Source organism: Scleropages formosus, chromosome 5, assembly GCF_900964775.1.
Source record: "Scleropages formosus chromosome 5, fSclFor1.1, whole genome shotgun sequence".
NCBI lineage: Eukaryota > Metazoa > Chordata > Actinopteri > Osteoglossiformes > Osteoglossidae > Scleropages > Scleropages formosus.
The window spans coordinates 37832732-37860017 of NC_041810.1; the positions used below are offsets into that span (position 1 = coordinate 37832732).

At 42.3% G+C, this 27286-nt stretch overlaps 1 protein-coding gene across 1 annotated transcript in view; it reads right to left on the reverse strand.

Moving 5' to 3' along the window:
* Positions 1-6526: 6526 nt before the first annotated feature.
* LOC108930141 (AT-rich interactive domain-containing protein 3B) overlaps positions 6527-27286 on the reverse strand; it is a 39106-nt gene continuing 18346 nt past the window's right edge. Inside the window, exons 3-9 of the mRNA XM_018745231.1 lie at positions 24982-25056; positions 24413-24485; positions 9734-9917; positions 8980-9245; positions 7658-7915; positions 7191-7280; positions 6527-7034 (exon numbers count right to left, since the gene is read on the reverse strand). Of these exons, the coding sequence (XP_018600747.1) occupies positions 6877-7034; positions 7191-7280; positions 7658-7915; positions 8980-9245; positions 9734-9917; positions 24413-24485; positions 24982-25056 (1104 nt within the window). The 3' untranslated portion in view covers positions 6527-6876. The remainder of the gene's footprint in view (positions 7035-7190; positions 7281-7657; positions 7916-8979; positions 9246-9733; positions 9918-24412; positions 24486-24981; positions 25057-27286) is intronic.

Here is a 27286-nt window from a genome sequence, read left to right on the forward strand (position 1 = left end):
AATAATAAAAGTTTTACAGCATATTTTTTTAACTTCAGTCGAAATTTGTTAAATGTAATTTGTTAATTTGTAAAAATAAAAAATAAAAAATCTGATCTCCAGCTCATCTCTACAATTGCCTATTCATTAATGCCATAAGCATGTGCATAATTGGTCAGGTTTCTGGGCACTTTCAGTTGTCTGCACTGTTTACACAGTCAATAGTGTCGAATAAGTCAATCAAAGCTTAGTAATATATGTGTACGTTGATATATTTATGTATTGTTTTTAAAATAAACATGGCTATAATTAATTTAAAAACAGGATGCTTCCAAGATAGACTATGAACCACCATTGTCCTGATGTGGTTCATGATACTGAGGGAGTGAGCTTACTGCCAAAAATAAAAATATCTTCATAAACCACTGTTCACTTCCTGTTGTCTGATCAGCTTGTAAAGAAATGAAGCATTTGCTGTGTTGTTACTGACCCCCGGTGCTGATGAACATAAGCAGTACACACCTATTCTGAGTGCATTTGTAGGCTGAGCATGTAAACACAGGTCACATTCCCTCTGCATTAGACATTTTGTAATCAATAATAAATACCTGAAATATACTTGTGTGCTCAAACTGATATCTTTACCATTTGTAACACTAGAAGCCAGTGTATATTGCTTGGTTTTCAAAGAAATTTCGGAGATGGCACATGGAGTCAAATGTCATAAGGTTGCTTCAAACAAACAGTACCAAAGAACTATTTCTGTGATTGAAAATATCAGTTTTTAGGTTATGTTGGAGAAACAATGTAACTAATGCAATAACAGAAACATTTTTGACCCACAACAGACTTTTTTCATGTATACTCAATATGAGGGTTTATTTATATCATTTCAAGAATTTATATCAGCCATCCCTGTAAGTATTTTGTGCCCAGTTGTCAAAAACTTGATGTGCAAGGACATCAAATCTCAGGTGAATCATCTCCAACCACATGAACACATTAAGCCCATTGCTTTTTCAGAATCTCATTATTAACACTGTGGATGGAGTTTCAAAAGCAAATTTCACTTAACAGGGTTGTGGTGTACCGCTAAAGTTTATGTGAGTTTTGTTTAACGCAACAGTTTTTTCTGTATTTACATTAATGTTTTTGTCTCAAAAACATGCAGTCTTCTGGTTTTGATGCTTGTCACCTAAATACTATAATAATCATTGACCATCAGTTGGGAGAAAAGTTCAGCTCTGAAGAGACGTGTCCTGAAAATATAACAATACTACCGAATACTCCTTTATTAACGCCACCCCCCCCTAGCTATTTTTGGGGAAAAAAAAAATCACTCACCTGTTATGACTAAGTCTGTCACTGTTTTATTGTATCCATATGTATATAAGTGAAGGCAAATATAAACTTTAAAACTTTTTAAAGGTCCGTCAAACTTTTAAACACCATTGTTCAAAACTAACTGAATACGCATGCATGTATATACAGTTCAATGTCCGGGGCTATCATTCATAATCGGAACATACGGCCTCAGAACCACTGTCAATATCACTGTGTTCCAACAAAATGACCTCATTTGCTGCCACCGCGTTTTCTAAAACACCTGCTGCCCAATGTCAACATCTTCCTGAGAAAACCCTTCGAACTCGGAATCCTCTTGTTCTTTTTCTGACTGCAGGAATAAATGGTCTTCAGAGCCATTGAGCACCGATGTAATGCCACACTTCTTAAACGATTTGCGTATAATTTCTGGTGTTATACATACCCAGGATTCCTTTATCCATTGTAGTATTAGCGATTTTGTGGGCGGCTTGCGGTTACCCTTGGCCCGTTTTTCAACAGTTCCCTCAAACAACCACTGATCGTACAGTTCGCTCATTTTCACTATGAACGGCCTGTTCCAAGATACATCCGCAGGCTGCAACTTTGACGTGCATCCTCCTGGTATTACACACATGTCCGTGTTGCATGTTTTATGAACAAATTCCTTTACTGCTGGGGTCAAGTGGGCTCTAAAAGCATCCCATACAAGCATGCGTCTGCGGGTGTTATTCCAGCCCCATAGCTTGGACAGCCAAAACAAAATACTTTGCTCATTCACGCTTGATTTCTGGCCAGCTCCACAATATACAATCATGCCACTGGGTATCTCATTTCTCGGTAGAGGTCTAACCCCTGGCAAGTGGACAAGAGGTGCCAACTTTGTACCATCGGCAAAAACCCCAAGTGTTACGGTCAACTTTTTTCTCGGCCTGTAGAAGAAACAGACAGTACTGAATCACCCTTCAACGCGTAGGTGCTTTTCCCTGGCATCTCCAGGTAAACTGGAGTTTTAGCCATATTTCCAATGTCCATATCACTGTAATTCTGGAGGCGTCTCATGTGAATGACGTATCTCAAAAGTCCATCAATAAGTTAATTTGTCACTTCAACAGACTTCTGAGTAATATGCGCTGTCCTACAAAAACTGATGTAATTTCGCTTCTTAAACTGTAAACCATCCATTTGACGCTTTAAAGGATTGGCACCCCAATTCCTTATGAAGTCTCATAGCTTCTGTTTTTAGGGCTTTCCCCGTAACCCTAACTCCAGAGTCACGCTGCTCGTTGAACCAAGTCACAAGTTTCTGTCCATGTATTTTAATGGTCTTCCAGTACCACTAGATTACTTTTGAGATTTTGCCAGCGTTTGTATCTTATGTTTGGACTGACACCACTCAGAAATACGTTTCAGGTCCACATTGCAAACACTGGTGTCAAAACGCTTGCCCTTTTCCTCTGCAACACCCATAACTTTCAGCTTGAAAGATGCCGAGTAAGATCCGTGTTTTTCAATACGCGACGCCATCGTACATGTGAGCGAGTACATGTACTCCAGATCAATAATCCAGCAAGAATGACATGATCACATGGGGACATTTGATGCTGTTCATGACGTAACAGAGCCGGCGAGATCAAAGGTGTCAGCCTTGCCGAAAATTCTGGCAAGCGCGTGCAAGTTTCGACGACTTGCGGCTTAGACGAAAGGCTTCAGGCACCACAAGAATGATAAGACTTTTACCATACATGCTCTAATAAAGGGATTTGGGAATATGTTACCGTACAGAACAAAAACTGAAGACTGATTTTTGACTGGGGCGTTAATTAGGGAATATTCAGTATTACCCTGCCTTAGGGTAATATTACTGTTGTAAATTTAGAGGTAATTCACTTCTGTAAACCACTTTTTAAGGTGAATTGTCAGAAATCAAAAATGTAGTTTCTGTACTAAAAATAATGTTCCTGAGCCACAAGAGATGCATATTTACGATAAAATATCAAGTCCCACTGAAATGGACACAGGTACTTCAATAGTTAAGTAGTTAATAGTCATAACAATGTAACAGGATAGGTTCCCTTTGATAATTACTCCATTATACTGCACGGTGGTCCACCTCTGCCTGTTCAGCTCTTCTGTTGCTGTTGCATGCCATGAGATGTGCAAATTCTCAAATAAAACATACATACGGTAATTTATGTATTCATTCAAGCTTTAATGCAAAAAACAAAATGGAACAGTAAAAACAAAAGAAATCCATGAAAAGAATTGATGCTCAGTGAACAAGTGGACGTGGTTTGGGTATGGTCCAAAAGGGATTAATAGACGTTGAGAACTTAACTCCGCACAAGACAAACAAACTGAGAAGACAACCGCATGGTGGCACTGGTCTTGTGGCACTCAGCTGGCAGGAGCTCGAATGGGTGTACGTGGGGTATGACTATATGTATAGTTGGATAATAAAGGATGAGTGCCTTCTTGAAAATGATGTATAACCTTTTGGTCAGAAGACTGCTTGGGGAACCCCAGTGCCCCAGGGAGGAGGAGGCTCCTGGGAACAACTGGATGATGAATCCAAGATAAGCAGTACATGACAAAAGAGTAATTCCATTGGAATGATAATTTTTTGATGTAATTCATTAGAAACTACTGACACAATGGACAGCAAGGCAACTCCTTTGGAAACAAACTACCAAAACACATTCAGCAGGTTCTAGGTCAAAAACTTACCAGACATGACTGGAGAAAGGGGATAAAGACGATTGTTTCAGACTAAAACATAATACTTTACATAATCCTGAACGATGGACTGCGATAAAAATGGGAGGCAACATTTGAAGGCAGAAAGGAGTCTAGAGGTGAGCATCTGTTGAGCGAGACCAAAGGGTCCCTGTATCATTTTCCATGAAAACTAAGATCATCTTCACTGTGACCTGCAATGTGTGTGTGGAGAAGCAGGAGCAAAAGAGGAGAGCTCCAGCACCACATCTGATCATGGCAACATGTGGGCATGAAAGGAACACCTTCACATCATAGATGTGGCAGTAAATCTTATCACATTTCATTATTACCTGACAATATTAACATCCACATCTCCAAATGAGGAGTTTTTTCTGCGCTGTCTCATGTGAGAACAGTAAACTGTACCTTCCTACAATGGCATTTACACTCATTTGCTGAAGCAACAAAAGCAAAATAGAGGCTGCTTACTGGTGGGGAATTCAGATGGCAGGTCCTTCACCAAAACTGGAGGATGGAACAGTATGTGTCGCTCTGGTTATTTCATTAGGTTGCTCCTGGCTCTCCAACTCAGCCTCTAAGTTAAGAACTAGTTTTTTTCCTTTTTTTTTTTTTTCCCCAGAGGGGGCAAACACAAAGGTCTATAGTGCCTCCATTGGTAGAGCTTGCTTGACTCTACATTCAACACAGGAGCCATTAAAATCAGCTGGAAACAAACATCCTGCACATATCAAACACATGTTTACAAGACACTTCATAAATGTGTAAACTTTACCCTGTGATCTTTTCACGTAGCTGCAAAAGGGCCAAAGATGGTGGGGAAAACAAATGCTTCATTACAAGCCATTTTTCCTTAGCTAACCCTTAAAGATTCTGTTTGTAACTGGACAGAAGTGAATATCTCATACAAACTGATGAAACAGGTCGATGTACAGCCGTGAGTTTGAGGATACAAACAATTGCGTGGCATAACGTTCACAGCAGACAACCATGTTTTCTAAGCATATACAAGAATATAGAAGAAAACAATGACCAGGAATTTTTTTTTTTTAAAAAAAAAAAAAAGGGAAAAACATGGAATGCAATATGCAGATCAAAGCTCCTGATAAGAGATGGTTTATTACAGTACAGAATAATGAATTATAAACAGACAGAGTGAAGTGACAGTAAATAGTCCCTGGCGGTGGCGGCTAGAACAAGCGAGTCAGAGCTGATTTGCAAATGTGTTGTGCTCAAGGAGAGTTCACCACTGAACTTCCTCACAGACCTCTCGATGCGGAAGGCGAAGAGACTGCTGAGGTCTGACAGAAGATCACGAGACTGTACAGATCCATTGCGAAGACAAGAGACACGCTGTGGGTCATCACACAAGGCAACAGGTCCAGCTTTCTCCATTCAGGGCGCTTTTACTGGAAACTCACAAGTGTGATCAAACAATTTTCCAACACACTAACAACGAGAGAGGGCATCGTGGCTTTGGTGCATAGCTGTACAACAGTCAAACAGTGAAGAGGAAGGCATACTATACTGGTCGCCTCATTCTTTCCGGAAAGACATCTAATAAAAAGGACGTCAGATTACATTCCCTTTCGCGGGTCAGTACAGCACTGGACAAAGCAGTGGCAAGGCAAACGGAGGAATCTAGTCAACACACCAGCCTCACCTATGCAGACACCTTCAAACCTGAGGAATATATCGGAGAGTACATTTTTTTTGGCTACAGAGTCATTTTGTTACTGAGTCCATGAAGACATCTCTGCTGTTCCTGAGAAAAAATCTTTCCAATATGGAAAGGTGAAGTATGAGATTCTAAGTCACTTTACAAAAACATTGTCCTGATGGGTAAGACGCGTCCTTTCAGTGTGATTCCAGTGGAAAATGTGGGCCTGGCGAACAGGGCTTAGTGTGAAGGGATGGGTTGTGCAGCTGGACAGCAAACATTGGCACTAGGCCTTGCCAATATGCCAATGTTGATTTCGCTGAGGACCAACTTGAACCTTCCCTCGTCAAACTTCTAAAGAATTCTGCAACTAGGAAGTCTGCTTGCAGTGCATCCCCACCATTATGTGGGATGCAGGTAAAAGAAACATAATTCATTTCCAGATATCAGATATTCTAAAAATTCCCACTTCTAAACCACTGCAAAAATGTTTTCTGGCAGCACGACTGAATGAGGTATGAAACATGACAGTGGTCCTGAAGTTCTGGAAGGGGCAGTATTCGAGCCACAAGTCCTTTAGGGCAGCCCAGTCCAATGTAGGGTTTCAAAATACACAGCAACCCAGCTAACTGGACCATTAAAATGCATAGAAATGTACTTAAAAGGCTTCCATTCAATAAACTCAGCAAGAAGGAAAGATTTTTAATTCAACAAAATTAAGTGAAATATATAAAGTTAATTCCTCTACAATAAACTATCAATCCTGAGGTAAGGATATCTGTATTATTAAACCAAAAGATTATTTGATCTGAGGTATGAGGGAAAAAAAAACTAAAATATAAAGACAACGTGACAATAAACAAAGCTTAAAATTTAAAATTAAAATCTTCAAGTTCAGTTGTGAACACCTGCCGGCAAGTTCTGACTGCACTGTCTGATTGTGCTGCATTTCTGTGCATGCGTGTGTTTCTCCAAGTGTGGGAGTGTGTACACGTGTTTGGTGTTTGTATCCAGTGTGTGTATGCATGTAGGTACACAGTCAAGGTCGACAGGAGCAATGAGGTATTCGTTGTGCAACAGTTCATTTTTGCCCATCAGAACACTGATGGAAGAAGGTATGGAAACCCCCTGCAGATGGGGGGAAAGGCCAGTGGGGGAGGGGGGGGGTGCCGCGTCTATTAGGGTGAGCTGCTGGCAGAGGGTTCGATGGAGCTGGCACCCTTAGAGGATGAGGAGGGGCTGGGGCTGTGGGCAGAGGGAGGGAAGGCAAATCCTCCAGCTGAGGGAGCAGGAGAGGCGGCGGCAGACACTGTGGGCTTCTGGGCAAACAACATTCCTGGAGAGAAAGGTGGGATGCTGGACTGGTAAGTAACGCACGCACACACACACACACACACACACACACACACACACACATGGTCTGCAAAGACATCATAAGATACATCTCAGTGACAATGATAACTTAATCATGCTGATTCAGTTACACTCTTACCTGAGTAAACTGTGCCGTTCACCTCCACAGACACACTGATACTGGCTGCTCCATTGGTGTTGATGCTCACTGCCAAGTCCTGCTTATCCTCTGAAACATTATTTTTTTTTTACTAATTTAGATAAATTTGTCAGGGCAACTTACTATATTAGGTATAGTATACCGAGCTACTTGCAATAACTTACAATTTTACATCATTTTTACCGAAATAAATGATGTTAAGTACTTTGTTTAAGGGGAATGCAGTGTGAGCCAGGATTTAAATTGCCAATCATCAGTGTACATGAATCAAATGAGGTGGGGGTGGGGGCAGTGAGGTAAACAACATGGAGAAGAGGCAGAAAAGGGGAGCAGAGCAGTGACCAATTGGTGAAGTGGCTGTGGGAAAGAGGAGTGGGTCTGCGGCACGGTAGTGTTGAATGTGATGGGTGTCGTGACAGCGCGGGGCGGGGGTTAGCTGTACTAACCACGGGTAGCTGTAGGCCGGACCCTCACAGGTGTGTGTGCAGCCATGGCCAGCAAGTTGTGCTGCAGGGCCTGCTGCATAAGTCTCTGCTGCTCCTCCGCCAGCCGTGCTGCCTTGCGCTCCGGTCCCTCAGATGTCTCCAGCCTCTCCCGCAGCTGCCCCAGAGTGGCGGCCCGCACCAGCCCCCCTGCAGGTTGGGTGCCCAATGCCATGGCCAGGGGCGATCGGCTGACCCCCGCTGAAGAGGAGGAGCCCTCATCTGAGGGAAGAGGAGGTATCAGCAGGGAGTCTGTACCAGTACTAACAGGAGGTAGGTAGCATAGTAATAAACTGTTGGGATTTTACCTAACCAGATATACAGCTATTTAAATATTGTTGCCATGGAGAAGCAAAATACCATGGGAAATTTGCTATGGAAGCAAGGTCCAAGCCTCATCTAGTATCATCTAACAGGTGGCAACTTTTTCAAAACAGACCAAGGTGGGATTTCCTGTGTTGGGTGTTCTTATTTTTATTATTATTACTGTATTAACCCTTATTTAGATGCTTCGGGCTAAATACAACTTGCAGGGATTTTGAACCAGGAACGTTTATATTGTAAGGCAACAGTACTAACCACTGTGCTATATGAATGGTATGTTTAAATCAAAAATAAAACAACCACTCTCATAAGAATATAAAAAACAAAGAGGCTCCTGTGCATCGTTCCTTTAATTTCAAGTCTTACAGTGTATTCCCGATTAGGTCTGCCAGTAATTTGTGGCTTCTGAAATGAGGTTTTACCACATTTATGTACTTCAGGTGCAATTGCAATTTACGCCTCAAGAGTGCGATCTTCTACTGTTCAGGGAGAAACAGTCAGGCCCAGTGAAGGCAGAAACTGGGATCGAAATACAAAGGTAACCCAGAGCTTGAGCACAAAAGGAACCAGGAAAATCTAAACTTGGTTTTTTTCAGAAGGAGGTATTTGACCGTAGCTGAATTTGTGGCAAATGCGTGGGGCGTACCTATGACCAACGAAGAGCTCATTTAGCATCAGTTCAGTGTAATGACGTGTTCATGGAAGATAAAACTCATCTCCAAGTTTATGCTACTGCGACCTTACACAACACGTTTGTCAAAATGCCGTTTAATGACTACACAGATTTACATTTTGCTTAATACAGTTTTTACGGCTAGAGACAAGTAAGCAATTTGGTAAGCAGGACTGGTACTTTTTCTAGCAGCCTTCAGGCTTTCCCATGTTTTCACACCTTACCATTTTAGTTGTTTGGCTGCAAAAAGCTTCAGCAAGGGCTCTGACTGGACACATCAGGAACATACCTGCCCCCTTCTTGAGTGATGACCCAGGTGAAGCCTGCAGGCCGTTGTGTCCTGAGGAAGTCCCGCCCCCCAGCGAAGCCAGGTGCATCTTAGGTGAGGAGAGGATGTGGGGTGAAGCACTGGGGGAGGACGGGAAGCGGTACAGACTGGCACTGTAGCCAGGGCGGCGGCCTTCGCGCCGGTTACTGTCGATGGCGGCCTGTAGCTCCCCTGGAGAGCTGAGGCCCTTCTTCTCACACTCGTACGGGTACAAGTACTTCATGTACCTGGGGCAATAGAGGGTGGAAGAGCAGAGACAGAGACATGCGGATGTCCCACTTTAATTCCTCTATTTTAACTTTAAATAAATAGACACTACTTCAGCTTACTAATTAAAAGTGTTCTTTGAATTTTAACAGAGTGAAGATCCCATTTACCACTGTCATATTCAGGGACTTAAGTGAAACAGGTAGAATGGCGTAGGAGGCAAAAATATGTGCACACTTAGGAATTGGGCAAACTTGTTTTCTACATGACATGTCAATGACCGTTCAAACTGCACAGGACTACACAGGTACATAATTCTCCAAGGAGGGTCTCAGGAAAGCCGCCTGGGAGTTTAATATGCGTGAGCTTGTTGTGGCAGCCTCAAAACACTGTGCCTGTGCTCTGAACTATGACCTGATCACATCAATAAAACAGTCACAGTCGAGCTGCTTTCATTTTCCAGTGTGAGAAACAAAGCGAGGTGTGGGGGTGGGGTGGGGGTCCTTACTGTGTGCGGAGCGTGAAGGCGGCGCTGGTGATGGAGGTGGGCAGGTTGAGGCCCTTGGTAATCTCCCTCCACATCTTCTTGTTGATGACCTCCACTAGGCCGCCCTTCTCCGTCACCAACTTGTAGAGCATGTAGAGGTCCAGCACCTGCTTGGCCATAATGGGGATCCGGTTCACCGGGGTACCTGTGCAGACACCAGAGCTGGGGCTACAGCACAGTATCTTTCACAGGAGCCATTCCACGTGTGTTCTGGTTCATTTACACCCGCAGAGGTTTAGTATTATTGCACAGAAGAGAACTGAGGGGGGAGGTTGGAACAAAAAAAAAAAAAAAAAAAACAGAGAAATTGCACAATGTTGCTTTATGGTAGTGGGGAGGACAATTTCCTCCAAGTCCAGACTGGAAAAAAGGGTTCATCAGAAAACACTTATGGGTCACACCTTCTAATACAGCTCACGTGATCCTGACACCCCTTACTTCAGGTCTTGCCGTCATATATGTGTACATATTTGCTCTTTTCAGTTCGGCAACGGACCTTTACAGAGTGCTTAAGCAGTGACACATTGGCCGATGGCTGGCCGATCAGGCAATTCCAGCCATCCTGGTGATCAATAGCTGTTATGAGCACAGACTGAGCTCATCACAAAATCCATTGTGCACAGATGTAAGGGGACGTGCCTGATTGACGCAATCTTCGAGGAAGCAGCAGCCTTGGAAACCGGACAGGGTGAGGAACAGTTGGTAGAGCAGGGGTTAGAGCTGCTGCCTTTGGACACAAAGGTTGCAGGTTTGAATCCTAACTCGAGCCGTAGTACCCTTGAGCAAGGTACTTAGCCTAAATTGCTCTGGTAAAATTACCCAGCCGTAGAAGTGGGTAAATAGTTGTAGGTAGACTAACATCGTAAGATGCTTCGGAGGAAAGTGTCAGCTGAATGAGTAAATGTAAAAAGAAAAATCTAAGAAGCCAAACAGAATTGAACAGAGGCTCCGAACAACAATTTGACTTGTAAGTGGAACTTTGTGCTCATTTTTATCTTCACCTACTTATTTATTCTCATGGGGAGATGGGCAGACAGCATGTTCTCAACCTGCAATGTTAGCCTGTGCAGAACCTGTTTCTTGTTTTGAAAGAATCCGCCCAGCAAAGTGTGAAAACAAACAAGATTAAGAAATCAAATCTTTTCAGCAATTTTCTTCTCCCCATGGGTGAAAGCATTGCGACTGCTCTGTCTTATTGGCTAGAGGGCACATCAATAATCAAAGGACTTCCCATTTCTCGGGGGACCTACTGCACCATGCCGTTATATCCCTACTGTAAATCATTAACCAGTTGTGCAGGAGTGGTTGCCGCGGTGACGGGTCGCTTGAGTGGGGTTGGCCTGGGCAGATACGAACGCAGACGTCATGTTATTGGTGACAGAATAAAGGAGGCAGCACACAGAACGACAAACTCGCTCGTTCAGCAAACGGCAGAGGCGAGTGTCCCCTGCAAGACCTGCCTGGCAAGTTGGGCTTATTTAATGCAGCAGCGCACATCAAGCTCACATCAAACAATTAGTGCGACTCCAGGGGTCAGAGGTCAGCTAGTGGTTATTGATGTATGAATTAAAGTGCAGGTCAGCAGGAAGCAATGCGCAGCGGCTCTCTCATAAAGGGGCGCCGGTCCCCCGGGACAAAAGAGGGTAAGAGCAGGCGCACAAAGGACAGGGAAAGTGCAGCGCAGTGCTTTCCTTTCGCAGCAATTCAGGGCTCCACGGGACCACTAATGCCTACCTGGCTGTGGCCCGACGGTCAGCATTGGATGGCAGATGCCAGTTTCAGAGGCCAAAGCACATTGGGAACAACCCCAATTCTCACTGCAACGTCACACAGCGTTGTCCTTGGTTGGCAGCGAGCCACTACACAACTACAGACACACAATATGCCGGAAGGTGCACAAGGTGACGACAGTGACCCATCAAAGCGCGCCTGGAATTCCAGTGCGTACTGTCACGGTGTGGCTCAAATGTACGAGAAACATGCCTGTGTCACAGCTGAATTTTGGAATATCCATAAAAACAAAGTGTAAAGCTTACTTTTGTAAGTGAAACGCTAAGCACCCTCTCGTACTGCCAATCCTCAGTGAGAATATGACTGTTCTATTTGGTTAAAAAAGAGCCCACAATAAGCAGGTTCTGCACAGATCACCGGCACTGCCGACACGACAGGCCTGGTCCATTAAAGCACATTTCTGGCATTCTTTAAACAAGTGTGAGACACACAGTGACAGCCTTCCTGTGGACATTGACTTGGGGGGGGAAAGGACGTAGGAAGTAAAGTTACCACGCTGTATATGAGCAGCAGCACTGTTCTCATGGGGCGTGGAGGAGGGAAGCTTGGAGGTGATGAAGGAAGATGGGTAGAGGAGCTGGACCCTGCACAACAAAAGGCAGGATGTGAAATCATGAACCAGTAAACACACTGCCCATGTGTGCAGTGTTATATTTGGACAGCTGCATCGGCCCACCTTGCTTTCGCCACCCTAACCATGCGAAGGGGAGTGTATGGGGTTGGTGGACATTCCGCCGGAGAACCGCCGAAGCAACGTCGCAAAATGTGCCAACACGCACACAAGCTGACCCGAACACAACTGCCACTTAGCGATTGCTACTCCTTACGCTGCGGTTACATGAAACTCACCTTTCTTTATTTGCACACACAACCAGCCACTGCCACATCCTGTTGAAGAACTGCGAGATCCAGGGCTAGGTTTCTTTCACTGTGGAACTGCCTATTTTTAGAGAACCAGGGAGGGCCTCCAGAACGACTTTCATATCTCACGTAGCCGAGAACACAGATACTACGCACTCGGACTAGAAGGAGCTGCGCAGTCAGCAGAATGTATCCAGGCTGCGTCCTCTTCACTTAGCCACAAGTTGAGAAACCTTAACAGCGTCAATGAATCAACTGAGTGTCAAGGTTTTTACGAAGTCAACATTTAGCGCTTTAATTTTTTTTCAATATCTTAAATCCAACGGGGGGCGCGGTGGCGCAGTGGGTTGGACCGGGTCCTGCTCTTCAGTGGGTCTGCGGTTCGAGTCTGCGCTTGGGGTGCCTTGCGACGGACGTCCTGGGTGTGTCCCCTCCCCCTCTGGCCTTACGCCCTGTGTTACTGGGTGGGACAAGCGGTTCTGAAAGTGTGTGTGTGTGTGTATCTTAAATCCAGTTAACAAACAATAACAGTAATGTGCAGGAATACGTTTAGTTTTGTGGACGCTGAGTGAAACATATATAATTTCAGTAGGGGCGCCCCAGATTTGTAGTGTAACTGAACCATTTCCCAGGAAAGACGACAAAGAGGAACAAACACAAAACAAAACCAGGCTGTCTCCTTGTCTCATTTTCCAATCTGATGAAAATGCAGAAGCCAAGCTGGAGCAGCAGGCAATGGGACACCGCGACCCCCAGGGTGACAAAAACGGTGACCGAGTGGGAGAGGCTGAGGTGGGGCTGGTTGAGGAAACCGTGGTCGGCCACACAAAAGTGAGAAAATAATAGCAACCCACTGCTCCACCCAGCGTGGGGTGTCAAGCGAAACCTTATACAACCAGACTGAAAGCACCTGCAGGAGACAGCGCCGAGGGACACACTTCACACAGACAACCAGTGGCAGGAGGACACCTCTGCAGTGAAACATCACAGTCACACTGATTTTGTTTGCAATCCCTTTCCATCTTTTAAATCTGCTTTTGAGATTCTGGGGTGGTGGGGGCTGGAATATTCTGAAACATGGGAGAGAATAATCCTAATCATGGACTGTATTAATGGAGTTATACAGACCTGAGGGTCTTAACTTTTACAAGGCCACTGCCCCCTTCAAGAACCTAACCAAAGCTGTAGACCCCCTTCCTACAAAAATGTCCAGAAATTAATTTGGAGAAAATATTGCACTCAATTCATTTCACGGAAACTTGACTACTTTCACGTAGCACGATGTTATATAAAATAACGGCATTGTGATATTTTTTATTTTTATTTAAACAATGGTCCGAGACGGGACCTTTTGTTATTATCAGAACTTGTGTAGCAGGTAGGAGAGATGAAAAGAAGAAGTTGCTGTATTCTGGCACTTCACACAAGCCTGCCTGCTTTGCCAACAATGTACAACGTCACTCTGAACAAAGTACACGTAATCGTTTACGTGCGGTCCGTTCCATACTTATTAAGTGCACACAACTAATGTATAAGTAAAGCTGCGCCGTACTGGGAACGCTACACGGCGCGTCATCTTCGCAAAACTAACTACTGACTCCCATCAGCAACTTTTGCTGTGGCAGCAAGTCTAAAACTAGACTGGTACGTTGCTGATGGAAACGGACACAGAGCATTTTCTCTATCCTGGCGGTCCAAACTGCCACATACCCACTGGGAATCAATGATTAAGTTCTTCCCAGCACTACTCGCACGGGGAAATCGAATCCCGATACTTGACGTACATAATTAAAGGGGAATGAAAACCCTGGTTAGGGCATCACCATCCCGAACACTAATCCAGGAAATGAAGACTAGGGACTGATTCCACAAATTCGAGCCCATGCAAACAGAAGGAAGGAAGAAGACACCCCCTTGATTACCAGTCTGTCATTTGTGAGTGGCGGGTGGGGCTTGAAAATTTCTATTTTAGGGTTAGGCATTGACCATATCAAAACTGTGACCCCACCCGTTAATCGAGACACTTCCATAGAAAATGGTAGCTTCTTTTTTGAGCTTTTCGATACACACATTATTACAGCTCTGAAATGCCTTACAGCCATAACGAGATGGAGTGGGAGTCCACAAGCACTGGAAGCAGTTTATAGTCACCTATGTCGTAGTGGGAACCATGCTTTTTTCAATTAGCACTACTTGCACATAGAGGCTATGTTTAGGTATAGTGCATTAAAAGAACTAAAATGTGGCTACTGTCCATGCCAAATTATCATGCGAGCCTTACCAAGCTGCACTTCAGGAGACTCGTAACTTCAACACATTTTTCCTCGCGTTACAAGTGATGGATAGCTTGTGTCTGTGGCCTTCTCGTAAACATAAGACAATCGCCTCCTTCTTCACTTCCTCACCTACAATCACTTGCTGCCAAAATGAGCCGTGAAGACTTAAAGCACACACTGTCGAAGAATGCATGTAAACATCAGATTAAAGGCAGACAAAATAATTATTTATGTAAAAAATAGATACACTCATTTGGTCTGTCCTTATTAATAGCACAATGGTTGGTCCGAATGATCTATTTCCTCTAGTGCAATAAACTGAGACCACATCTGAAAATGTCACCAAGCAGCTGTGTAAGAAAGAATGAGATTCACGGCACTGTGAGAAAATCATACCCACTGGAACTCTATATGTTTGCTTGCACCCTCTCGTGTTTGTCTTTAAATCCTATATTTTGTGCATTAATTCTCCAGTTACTCATTTATTTAAATGTGGTATATAGCCTTCGCTTTTCTCAAAGCCAATTCATGAACGTTGTCAAAGGAAGCTCCTTTTATGAAATTGGTATTTTAAAATGTATATTTTTCACTCATAATGTTATTAATCAATAATCACTCTACAAATGTTTTTATTTTAATGTGTCTATAGAAGTGGAAGCACTCAAAAATTTTAGTCTGGAGCCCATCCCAGAAGCACAGGGTGCATGGTTAAACAAGGTACACATCAAGGGCAAACAAATTACCATGTTTTTGGAGTGCGGGGAAGAAACCCATGTAAACTTCACAAAGACTGAGTGGGATTCAAATTTATACCTGAATAGCTGAGATGCTGTGAGACATTAGTGCTACCCACTTCACCACTATGCCACCCTTTGTTGACTCAAATACAGATTTTTAACATTTCAACATTTCAGTGGCAACGCTATAAGCCTTACTAAAGTCTTCCCACAATTCACAAAGGGAATTATTTCCAGAAAAACCCTTTGTAAGGTCAATTCTCGTAACTCAATTATCCATGGTAAACATTTGTGTTTGCGAGCCACAAAATTGACACCCATTTATTATAATAATAAAATTTAAAAAAAACCCCACAAAATTCCATTAAAATGGAGATTATTGCTTCAGTAATTTACTCTAGTCACCATAATGCAACATTTCTCCATTAAGTACACTCTTCCCTCATGTAACAGGGTCTCATACAATGGAAAAAAAACTGCTATGACAGCTTGTTGACAGTGGGCTTATATATTTAGCAGAACAGCATTTTATCTGATGTGAAGTCACTCTGTGCCCATAAATTTGCTCCATGTGGTCCTGAAAAAAAAAGAACTCGCAGAACAACCACACACGTGCACTCATACACTGTACCATACAGGCGATTCCCAACAACACAGCTCCTTTCCCTGGTGTCAGTTCAGAGCAGTCCAGCAACAAAGTAAACATGAAATAAACCCTTATGGAATCATTTAATTAAATTACTGAATAAAATAAATTCACTCAACTATGCTTAGCATAAGGCAACATAGGAGAATATCTTATACTGGAAAAAAACTTCAACCAATCACTACCATTTGGGCAGCTGGTAGTGTGGTGGTTAGAGCTGCTGCTTTAGACCCAAAGGTCACAGGTTTGAGTCTCACCTACAGCTGCAATACCCCTGAACAAGGTACTTACTCTAAAACTGCTCTAGTAAAAATAACCAAGTGCCTGTAAGCGACATCATGGAGGTAGATGGCTGTTGGTGAAAGGACCCCCAAAGGTGCCTCTTTGAACACTGTAGCTAAATAATCCCATGGCTAAAGGAGCTCACGATCATCACTTGATGGAGAGGAAGTGAGTGATTGTCCATAATGGATACTGGTTTCCTCCATAACCTGGCCTCCACAACGGCCTTCACCGAGTAGGGAGTTACACCCAGAAAATCCACATTCTTAAAGAGATTGTTGAGTCTGTGGTCCCAGAGATAAGATGTTTCGCTGCTGGAACACAATGGACAACTACAGCTTCGTAAAACACGTGAACAATTTTTAATACACGTGTTTAAGAACTTTTAAGAAAGTACAGACTATCTGTCCTTTCTTACAGTGTCATCAGTGTTGTCCCGTTCAGCTGGTTGTTGACATGGACCCCAAAGTACAGCTATACCCTAGTATACGGACTCCCGCTTTACTCTTGGTATAACGGCCCTAGAAAAGTTGTACCCATGTTCGGGATACAGATCGAAGGATCCACGTACTTAAAACTTTTTCTGTGTTTCATATGTGTTTCTGTGTTTCATACTTTTCCCCGATGATATAGAAGTGATGACCCTATGAGGCGCAGACTTTTTAGTTATATATATAAACTTCTTTACCTCTTCTTAATTTTACTTTTTCTCAGGTTTTATTATAGTTTTGAGAAATGTTTTCCTTTTTTAATGTTTTTTGTTCACATGCCTCTCTGCATTTAAGGGTCTCAAAGCTCACCTCTTTCTGACTCACTTTTCTCCCCGATCTCACAAGTGCTCGATAAATGTGTACATTTTCTATGTTTAATAATTTTAAAAAAAAAATCTGTTTAAAAATGAAAAAACCTACATGCTGCTACTCCTGTAATGCACACTAATTTATAATGTGGTATGTGACAAATTGACTACTCAAAAATCATGCGTCTGCATCCAAATCTCTCCTTCTGTTGATGTAATTCACTTTTTCTATTGTTCTCTGAGATTTAAGTTCTTTGGAGTAAAGTTAGCTAAATGAATAAATGCAAATGGACTCTCTGTATCTTTCATATGTTGTCAAACATACGTGAACATTACATGAACTTACTGAACACTAGTTTACGGAAAAAAGAAAAAAAAAAATTCTACCCTGATTTAGTCCTTGTCAATTCACTTCATTATGTTTAAGATCTTATCCTTATGTTTTGATTACTATTTCTTGAGAATGCTTTTAAGTGTTTGGAGGTTATTTGTGGAAATATTTGCACATGTCCGTAACATACAGGAATACATCATTGTCCCCCATTTGAAATAATGGGAACGAGCCTCCCGTTTTACAGACTTTTGGTATACGAACCATTTTCAGGCTCAAATTAGGTGCGTATGACGAGGGATACGTGCAGTTGTAGGAATGAACAACCGCCATGTCTGCACCCTTGATGGTAACCAGGCGTAAGGGCTCTTTAACATGGTTTCATTCTCCTCCTTCTTCTTATTATTATTACTACAATGAGTTTATTTAGCTCTGTTTTTCTCCAAAGCAGTTTAGTATTAAGCCACTTGCAGTTACTTACCCATTTATATAGCTTGGCAATTTTTATTGTATCAGTTCAGGGTAAGTACTTTGATGAAGGGTACAACAGCAGGAGGTAGGATATTAGCCTGGGTCCTTTGTCTCCTTATATAATTAAACTAAACGGTGCATGTTCTATTCATCTCTTGTACATAAACGGTGACTAGTGAGGGTTAACAGTGAGGGACTCGAAACAGGAAAGGTCTTAAGGAAGGCTCTAGTCTCCTTCTTGGGGTTATGGGCCAGAGAAGATTTAAATAAACAGCAAGAGAGAGCCCATGGTCTCTCCTCCTTTCATGCATTTACAGTGGCGCACACCAGAATGATATAAATAGCTTTAATAACAGGAATACCCTTACAATACTATAAATAAAGCCTTAATGTCATGATCATATGTCATGAAGATAACCTACTATGAAACATTTGAAAGTTAATGGTGCCCATCTAGCTGTCGATCACCAACACTCAGTAAAACCTGACAGGCTGTAAACACTTGAAGCAATTTGAATTAATCTGGTCCCATATTCATGTTGTTTTGGGTTCATTTTACTGTCAACTAATGACTGGATGGAGAAATACAAGTGGCATTTGCTCCACAGCAAAAACACGAGAGAAAATAGCCAAGTAAAGCAAATGCAACTCAAATCATATTAACATATATTAATAAACTGAGAAAAAAATTAATATCCTTAAAAATTATCAATTTGAACATTGGTAACACGAGAGCGTAGCAATACTGTTTTTCTACACAACAGACTCCCAATTCAGCATAATGATGTTTTTGTGTGTTACACAGTCCATTTAATTTCACTATGAGCATTTTACTGTTTATTCTGTACGACACCTTGTATTAGACAATCTTTTGTGATCTTTATTCCTTCATGCAGTTTAACACTGTCACCCGTTCCATATTAAATAAATAAAATAAAAATAATAATAAAAAAAAAAAACTATGTGATGCAGTCAATAAGTTCTAAGATTTTCCTCCCGGTGGTGCTGCTATGGTTACAATCCACTGGTATATGAGTGTTAAATATAATGGTTTAAGAGCTCTATCTTAATAGTAGCATCACATGGTGGCCAGTTGTACAGCTGATTGACTGTACCATGCAAATACTTTCTTCTTTTCTATGACTTTTACACACTGACTCTCGGAACCAATCACAATCATTTGTTAAGATAAATCTAAATCACATATGAAATGTCAAATTTAACTAACTCTTACAAACACGTAGCTATCTAGTAATAATCGTTACTAAACTATGTATAAACAGGTTTTAGAACATGAATATGCTTACATTAGTGCAAATAAAGTTTTAATTTTGCAATAAAAGAAGATCAGTGTCAAACATTCATTAGTAATGCGACAACACCTCGAACAATACACACACACATAATTTACAGAGTATAGACATCTTGTAACTTTCCCGTCCGTCCGTCTGTCCGCCCATCCTCAATAACCACTTGACCTGACCAGGGTTGCTGTGATCCAGAACCTATCCCAAAAGATTTGGAGAAAAGGCTGGGGGAGTACCCCCTGGATGGGATGCATAGTAAACCTCCACAATCCAAGTTATGAAAAAAGAAACACCTTTTATTTTGGTATTTTAATTAATTTAATATTACTTCAATTAATTTTAGCAAATTAAAACCTTCTCTAGCCTGGGGTCCTATGCTTCTGGGATACGTTCCAAACCACAAGAACCCTGTCTTTGCAGAAGCGGTTATGGGTAGGGGAGAAATAACAATATGTCGATCCCATCCCAGAGGGAATTTGCCCAGTTTGTTTCATGGAACAAAGGAACCGTGAGGAACGGGTGTACCCTCTATAGCTCCAAATGCGTACTAACACCTGTACTGCTCCTCACACTGTCAGTGAGGCACTGAAGGGTGTCTGATTGTACCATGAGTCACCCCGGAAAGGGCTGATTTATCTTGAGGTGCATTGAAAGGTGTTATTTACACAGAAATTATTTTTGCTTGTTTTTCCACAAAACATCAATTAAAAAAAAAAAAACTGAGTAACAGCCTTGGAAAGTGGAGACCGTGAAATTCAAATGTATGTAAGATGTGACTGCACCACACACACAAAACACTGTTTACATATGTACTGCTCTCCAATTTGAGCAGTTTTATTACGTAGCAGCACAATTAAACAAATTAGCTGAAATTTAAAAGATTCAGTTTGGGAAAGAAAAAAAAATGTTCTGCAGGGAAAATCAAGGCTATATGAACTTTCCATGTGTGGACCGGTAGAATTGTCACCACCATTCACCCCTTAGCAACGGCTTTTTTCAATCTGTTTGTGTATTCGCGCCATGAGAAATGATTACAAACTATCCTTCCCTTCACTGTCAATCCTAACCTCACTCTAACACAAGACACTGAGTAAAGAATTTCAGAAAAAACTCAATGGATGGAATTCACCACAAAAAGCCCTTCTCCCAGGCCTTGCACTGTTATTTCTGCAAGCTGTGGACACGGCTCCCGTCCGCAGTGCCCCGCAAAGCTGCTTGACAAAAACAATTCCAAGACAAACATCAAACCTTTAATTCAGTGGCTGTGGTCAGGCTTTACACCAAGTCTGTTCATGATCAACTCTCCTCTGACATGACCAACAGGCTGTCTGCTTTTTGAACATTCAGTGGTACAAGGTGGCCGGGTGATCCAGGACAATTAGTGTAAAATATTGTTTCTCACAGCTGCACCTGCCACAAGCTCTACTGCTAGGTGGTGACACCAGCTAGATGAACCTACGTCACATGCCTCTCCAGAACCTACACACCCAACGGTCTCCCTGTCATTATTCCCATGTAAAAGGGCAGTGAGATCTTGGGGCTCATTAATCATCCTTTACTGGACAGGAGGCCCCTTAATCCAACCCCTCACCCCCCCTCCACCTCACTTAATGGTACTGCCCTTCCCCCTCAACCCCTTTTCCTCTGTAGTGTTATCAAGTTTCAGTGGCTGGAAATGCAGAACAATAAATAGGACCGAAAAAAGCATGACTGAGGAGATGGTGGAAAGTAATGAAAATAATCCAGTAATGCAGTCATTTTCTTTTGCTTCTCAGCAAAGGAATTGTGCTCTTGCCCAAGCAACACCTGTAAATTTTATTTTTGTAGTGCTAAACTCCATATCAAGGCCCTTCACGCGCCGCATATGACGACGGAGAGGTTGTAAGGCTTCATGGAACATTTTTATGTAAGAGGACAACTGGAAGAAACTTGGGTTCTTGAAAGATGGTGCTTTCACGGTTTCCTTTATGAGGCTGCGAGATGATTCCAAAACAGGAAGGACAGGTTATGTAGCTATCATTCCACATCGGGGCCCTTATATCCACGGGACGAGAAAGCCATGTGACATGGACGCAGGAAAATGCACTGAGGTGGTGTTTGGTGGCAAAAACCTAATACAAATATATGTTTAGAAATGCAGGAACATTATTAAAACATACAATTATACTTATAAGTGAAATACAGTACGTTGCTGGTGAGACCCTATCGTCTCAGCACAACTGCTTCGGTGCAGGAAAACTATTAAAAACTGGACAAAGAGCAAGAATAAAACATCTGTAGGCATTGGAAGAGCGTGGCTGCTGTGGAATCACCAAGTGCTAGGGCTCACTCTTTTGACTCCACTAATTGGCGCGAAGTGGGTGCAGCTGGATCCCACGACGCAAGGACTATTTTCCCGAGTCCGAGAACATCCCACATGCTCACCATCTCCCAAGCGTGCTGCCAGACCTTATCCTCACTGAGTCCAACAACAGCTACAGAAAGAAGGCCATTACCGAATGTCTAGCTTTCCTACAAACCGAGGGCTGTAACGTTACAGCTAGGAAGCCACAGCAGTGATGGTGCCAATCATCTCAGCATTATACACGCCAGAAGTAGCCAGCCAGGCATGAAAGCTCAGGTCTGCAGCAGATCTCAGGGTTGGCTCCAAGGAAGGAGCCTTACTATTGTAACTCAACTCCTCCAGTACAAATATGCAAGTGAGCGAATGAGTGGAGGATTTATCTCATTTATCTGACAGGAGAGTTCACCGAATACTAAATAATGTAACATTACAACCGAGGGTTCAACACAGTCATATATCCCCAGTAGAAAATTTTTATAATTATGTTACTGCAGTTCCGCTTCTGTGTGCCCATCCCACCAAGAGCACACTGCCCTTGTCTGTCAAAGAGCAGATCATTAATCATTGTCATTGGACAGTGGCGACAGGCCCTCTCACTCTTTGCAGGGGTTTCCTCATTCTCACTAATAAAGTCCTGATAGTCCTGTGTGGAAAACCCTCCCTCCACCATCCCGGTATCCCCAGAGCCGCCTGAGGGTGGGTGTGGTGTGGGGGGGGGGCAGCTAACACAAACATGCACCCATCTGTTTAATTCAAACCGTGTGGAAGGGGTTAACAGTTTCATGATGCTCTGTCAATCCAAGCTTCTCCATGTACCAAGATGGCCAATTCTGTCACTCTCACCATAAATCAGAGTTCGACAGAAACAGTTTTTTGTGGCCCACATTTGGATTTTGTTTTTCCACTCAAAGAGTGACCGTAAAAGCAACATCTTTCATTTCAGAAATGCACAGTTACCAAATAGCTCATTTAAAACCCACAGAGACCCCAATGTTAATAAATGTGAAAATCTCTGCTTTACAAGCTCTCAAGTAAAATGGATAAAAAAAAAAATAAACATCACTATGTTCATAGAAACATTTAATGTAAGCCAAGACATGCATATCTCTATAGGTCTATCAAAGGTCACGACAACCACGTCAATCAGTGAAACGGTAACTGCAATGATAATAATGAAGGGGCCTAGAATTGCCTCTGTGCTCAACTACATGCACATTCCTCACAGGCAAGTGGAAAACAGCTAAACAATTTGTTACCGTGATTAAAGCCCCAATTTAGGTGACATGGGAGGTCAACCAAAAGGCATTCACTTGAAAAGGTTGTTGGGAGTGATGCTTAATGGGGCTGGGGAGGCCGTATACAGCACTAAAGCCATATTTAACAGATTATGAACTGCTTGATTAGTCTCACACCTACTGACCACACCTTTATATATATATATATATATATATATATATATATATAAATTATTTTAATATTTATTGTATTTATTCAGCTGATACCTTTATCCAAAACAACGTCAGGCTCTTTGAACGCTCAGATATTACAGTTATTTATCCACTTGTTCAGCTGGGTTATTCTTAGCGGAGGAATTCAGGGTAAGCACCTTGACCAAGGGTTCTCCAGTGGGATTCGAACCGGTACTTTCTAAGCCCAAAGCTGCACCATGTCTGTGCACATGCTATCACTTTTCTTGCAGGTCCAGATTTGAAAGTGTGGAGTAATTAAAAGATGGAAAGACTGTGTGAAATTTGTGCACTGTTCAGCATAAATATCCCTGCACGAGGTATGGTGGCCGATGGCCCTACACATTTGTAAGAAGAAACCTGCATTCACATTGGCCCTTGTTCATAAACCTTTGCAAAGAAATCTTTTCCATTAATGTTACATTCAGCATAAATATTCGTGTAACAAGCAAAATAATGGGAAGCAAAGTGATGAGCATAAAAGCCATCGTGCTGCTGACCTTACATTTACATTTTTACATGTATTCATTTATCAGACGCTTTTTCTCCAAAGTGATGTACATCTTGTAGAAAAAACAATGTGTTCATTACTTTAGCAGGAAGAGACACTTAGATGCAGACATGTGATTCTTAAGTACAATTAGTTTGTTTCTTTCCACCATATGAAGCAATGTACATCACACGAGTAGCTGCATAAAACTTCACCCGAATATCGACGATTCCTAGTCACTGTTCTAGTAATTAATTTTTTAAATATATATAAACATTTATGTTAAATTACAGGAGTAGCTACGTAAAGGTTTATCCATTGTTTAACATAACAGACCTACATGAAATGTTTGAGGACTGATGTGAGGAGCCTTTGTCTGAACCAAGCGGCTCTTGATGTTGCCCCAGAACCACATCAATACACTGTTTGCTCTGTGCACTACGAAGTACCTATACCCCAAGTCCTTAACAGTTTTGTGTCAAACATCACAGAAATCTTAGTGTGGCAGATCTATAGACCCAGCCTGTTTCAAGACTCCATGTTGTTTTTTCTATAAATTCCAGCTTGTGGAGCCTGTCAGGAAGCTTATTTTCCCTGTTAGACCTGAGGTGCTGCACTGATTAAAACGTGGTGCAACACTGTCATGAAAACAAAGAAGAAGAATCCCAGTATCTAATTCGGAATTATAAAATGAAGTAAAATAGAACCCCTCACAGTTGCATCATCAGGAAAGAATGGTAAACAGTACCTCCCCATGTATTTCTACACATTTCAGCAGCATATGGTAGGGGTTGACTGGAGAGAATATAAGGGGTTGGTGGATAGAGTCGAAGTCTTACCTCTCTTCTGCATGTAGGCAAACAAGTCATCCAGAAACTCCTTGCGCTTGGGGTCACTGTCCAACTCGTAGAGCTACGGGGAGACCCACCAACCAAATGAATGTTATATTTCTGCAATATATTCCTTTACTGAGGTATTCAGCAGTTCGCCGAGCTTGGCATTTAGATTGCAAACGTTTCATCACCAGTCGAGGTGACATCACCTCAATCAACAACCCGAGCTACAAAGACCACCAATCTTCTCGATAATTTCCATATTCCTTTACTGTACAGTGTCATACACAACTGAAACCTGTCTGTACAAGGGTGTCATGAGGTTACTTCTGATGGCAAAACTTCTGCAAAAGTACAATGATGCATCAGTGATTTTATGTTCATGAAAGACTTTTCAGCTTAACAAGTGAGAAACAAATGCGGAAAATGCAATCCATTACAAACAATTATTTCAAACTCAGTCATGTGTACCTCTCAAGGCAGAGATATTTAGAGAGCTTGAGTATACAACCATGTCATGGATAGCCCATGTAAATGATACACCCCCAAGCAAAGCCAACGCGTCAACATCTTACCTTAGCAAAATCTCGGGATGCCTCTCCTCTTCCTCTCCCGCCATCTACTTCATCGGACCAGGAAGTACTGCCATTCTGTATGGAAACAGAGAGGTGAGGCTGGCTCAGAAATATGTCGTACAGTTAATAAGTTATCAGACCGGGGGCCGTGTAGCACAGCTCTGCTCTTATTACTGATGCCTGGCAAATGTGGCACTGTTGCACGGTGACTGGTCATATATCTATAATAATGGTATTTTTGTGCAGCTTCAGTAAAAAATTGAGGCTACTGCAGTTATTCTTCTCAAAAATACAGATGAAGGCAACCCCTCTGCCACTCCCCTGCACTCTTCTTGACCATGCCATCCCCTTGCTCAGCCAGAGTAGCCAACACCTTCAAAGGCAATGATAGGGAAACAATTCAGGAGTACTTCATGTGTGCAGAATAGGTATTTTACTCGGCATAAATGCCTAACAAGGTACGAGAAATGAAATCAGGTCCATCACAGAACTCTTCAAATCTTCAAATATCTGTAACCATCTTCTTAAGGTCTTATAAAGTATTTGCATAATTTACTTGTTCCATCACTTTCTGAAGCAATAATAGTTGAACCTTTACTTGCTGAAAAATGCTGCCCCAAAAAAGATCAACGGCATCATTTATCACCTGAATCATCATCTGTAATGTGGCATCACCCGTAATTTTATACGGCTGTACATTTTTACAGTTTATGCATTTTATATGGGTGTACTTTTTTAACGAGGGTGAAGAGCAGAAATCATTTGATGAAAAGCTCTAGACACCAGTGTTGCCCTTTTTGAAAGCTATGAGGAAGTTCCTTTCTAGGGAAGAGTTAATAAAACTGTGACATGTTGTGACCATCTTTCTCAGTGAAAGCAGAAACAGAGTATTCATATGCTGTGTAATTAAAAACCCTGAAGTTGGGTGTAGTACTTTCACATTCGTGACCTTATTACAATACTACCAGCAGTCACAACTCACACAAACAAGATATTATAACATTATTTTTTCTTACAAAGGCAAACATACATTTGCATTTATCTGACAATTTCAATCAAAGCTTAACATTGTAAATTGCTACTTACAATTATTTATCCATTTATACAGCTGGGTATGGAGAAATGGAACAACTTAGGGTAAGAATGACCCCTGGTTCCACCTGGAAGGGGTATTCAAACCTGCAACCTTTGGGCCCAAAAGCAGCAGCTTTAACCACTACACAACCAGCTGCCACAATGCTTAGCCTAAACTAGAAAATGACAGAATTAAGCACACGTGCACGAAACTCCAGAGTCCATATGAACTGATAAGGCGACATTATGAAGTCTCTGCCACCCGGCCAGCTGATCTGAGCATAATGCAAAGTCTTGTTTGGAAGGCGGAGGAAAGGCACAGTACCACCTGGCGTGGAGCTGTACTCGTGTACAGTGAAGGGTTAAGTAATGTGTGTTGGGGGTGTACCCTGTGTGGCATGGCTCTGAGGGGTGTAGCACTGTATGATGCCAGAGGTATTAGGTGATGTGGTAGGGGGACACTACATGCTGTGTAAGTACTGGAGTACGTGATGACTGGAAGGCCCTAATGAAGAGCTGCTGAGCTGAGCAGTAAAAATCCATTAAAGTTCTACAAAATATTTGCATAGTCCAAGTTCCCTGATTGGCCTTTAAACACATCACTGGTACAGAACAGCTCTGATAAGTGAAGTTGTACAACTTGAATTATTGCCTCTAAATCAACCCAGCTAAGTTCCTCATCTCCGCCATCCCACTTCTAGACATCTACTTACCATAACCATCCCTCTGTTGATTTCCATGCAGGTCTAATTACACCTATGTGAGAACCTCTATTATGATTTTAAAAGTTTAAAGTAATAAGGGTGGGTATAAACCTGGAGAGACATGTGACGGAGTACAGCGCCCATGCCCCCAATGCCCCCAAGAGCAGTCCAGCACTGCTCCGGAAGCCCAGAGCCTGTGCGCAAATACAGAGGTACGAGCTCAAGCCTGCTTTCCATTTCAAACCATCTCACAAACAAACAGCAGGTAGTGCTGGTGCCCCACATCTCCTAGGCTCCAAGTGTAGACCTGGGTTCAAATCCAGGTCAGTCCTTGTGGAGTTTGCATGTTTTCCCGATGTTCGTGTTGGTTTACATTTACATTTATTCATTTAGCTGACACTTTTCTCCAAAGCGACTTACAATGTTAAGCTTTCACCCTTATAATTATTCACTTATATACAGCTGGGCAATTTAGGGTACGTACCTTGCTCAAGGGTACTACAGCTGGACAACCGAATTGAACCGGT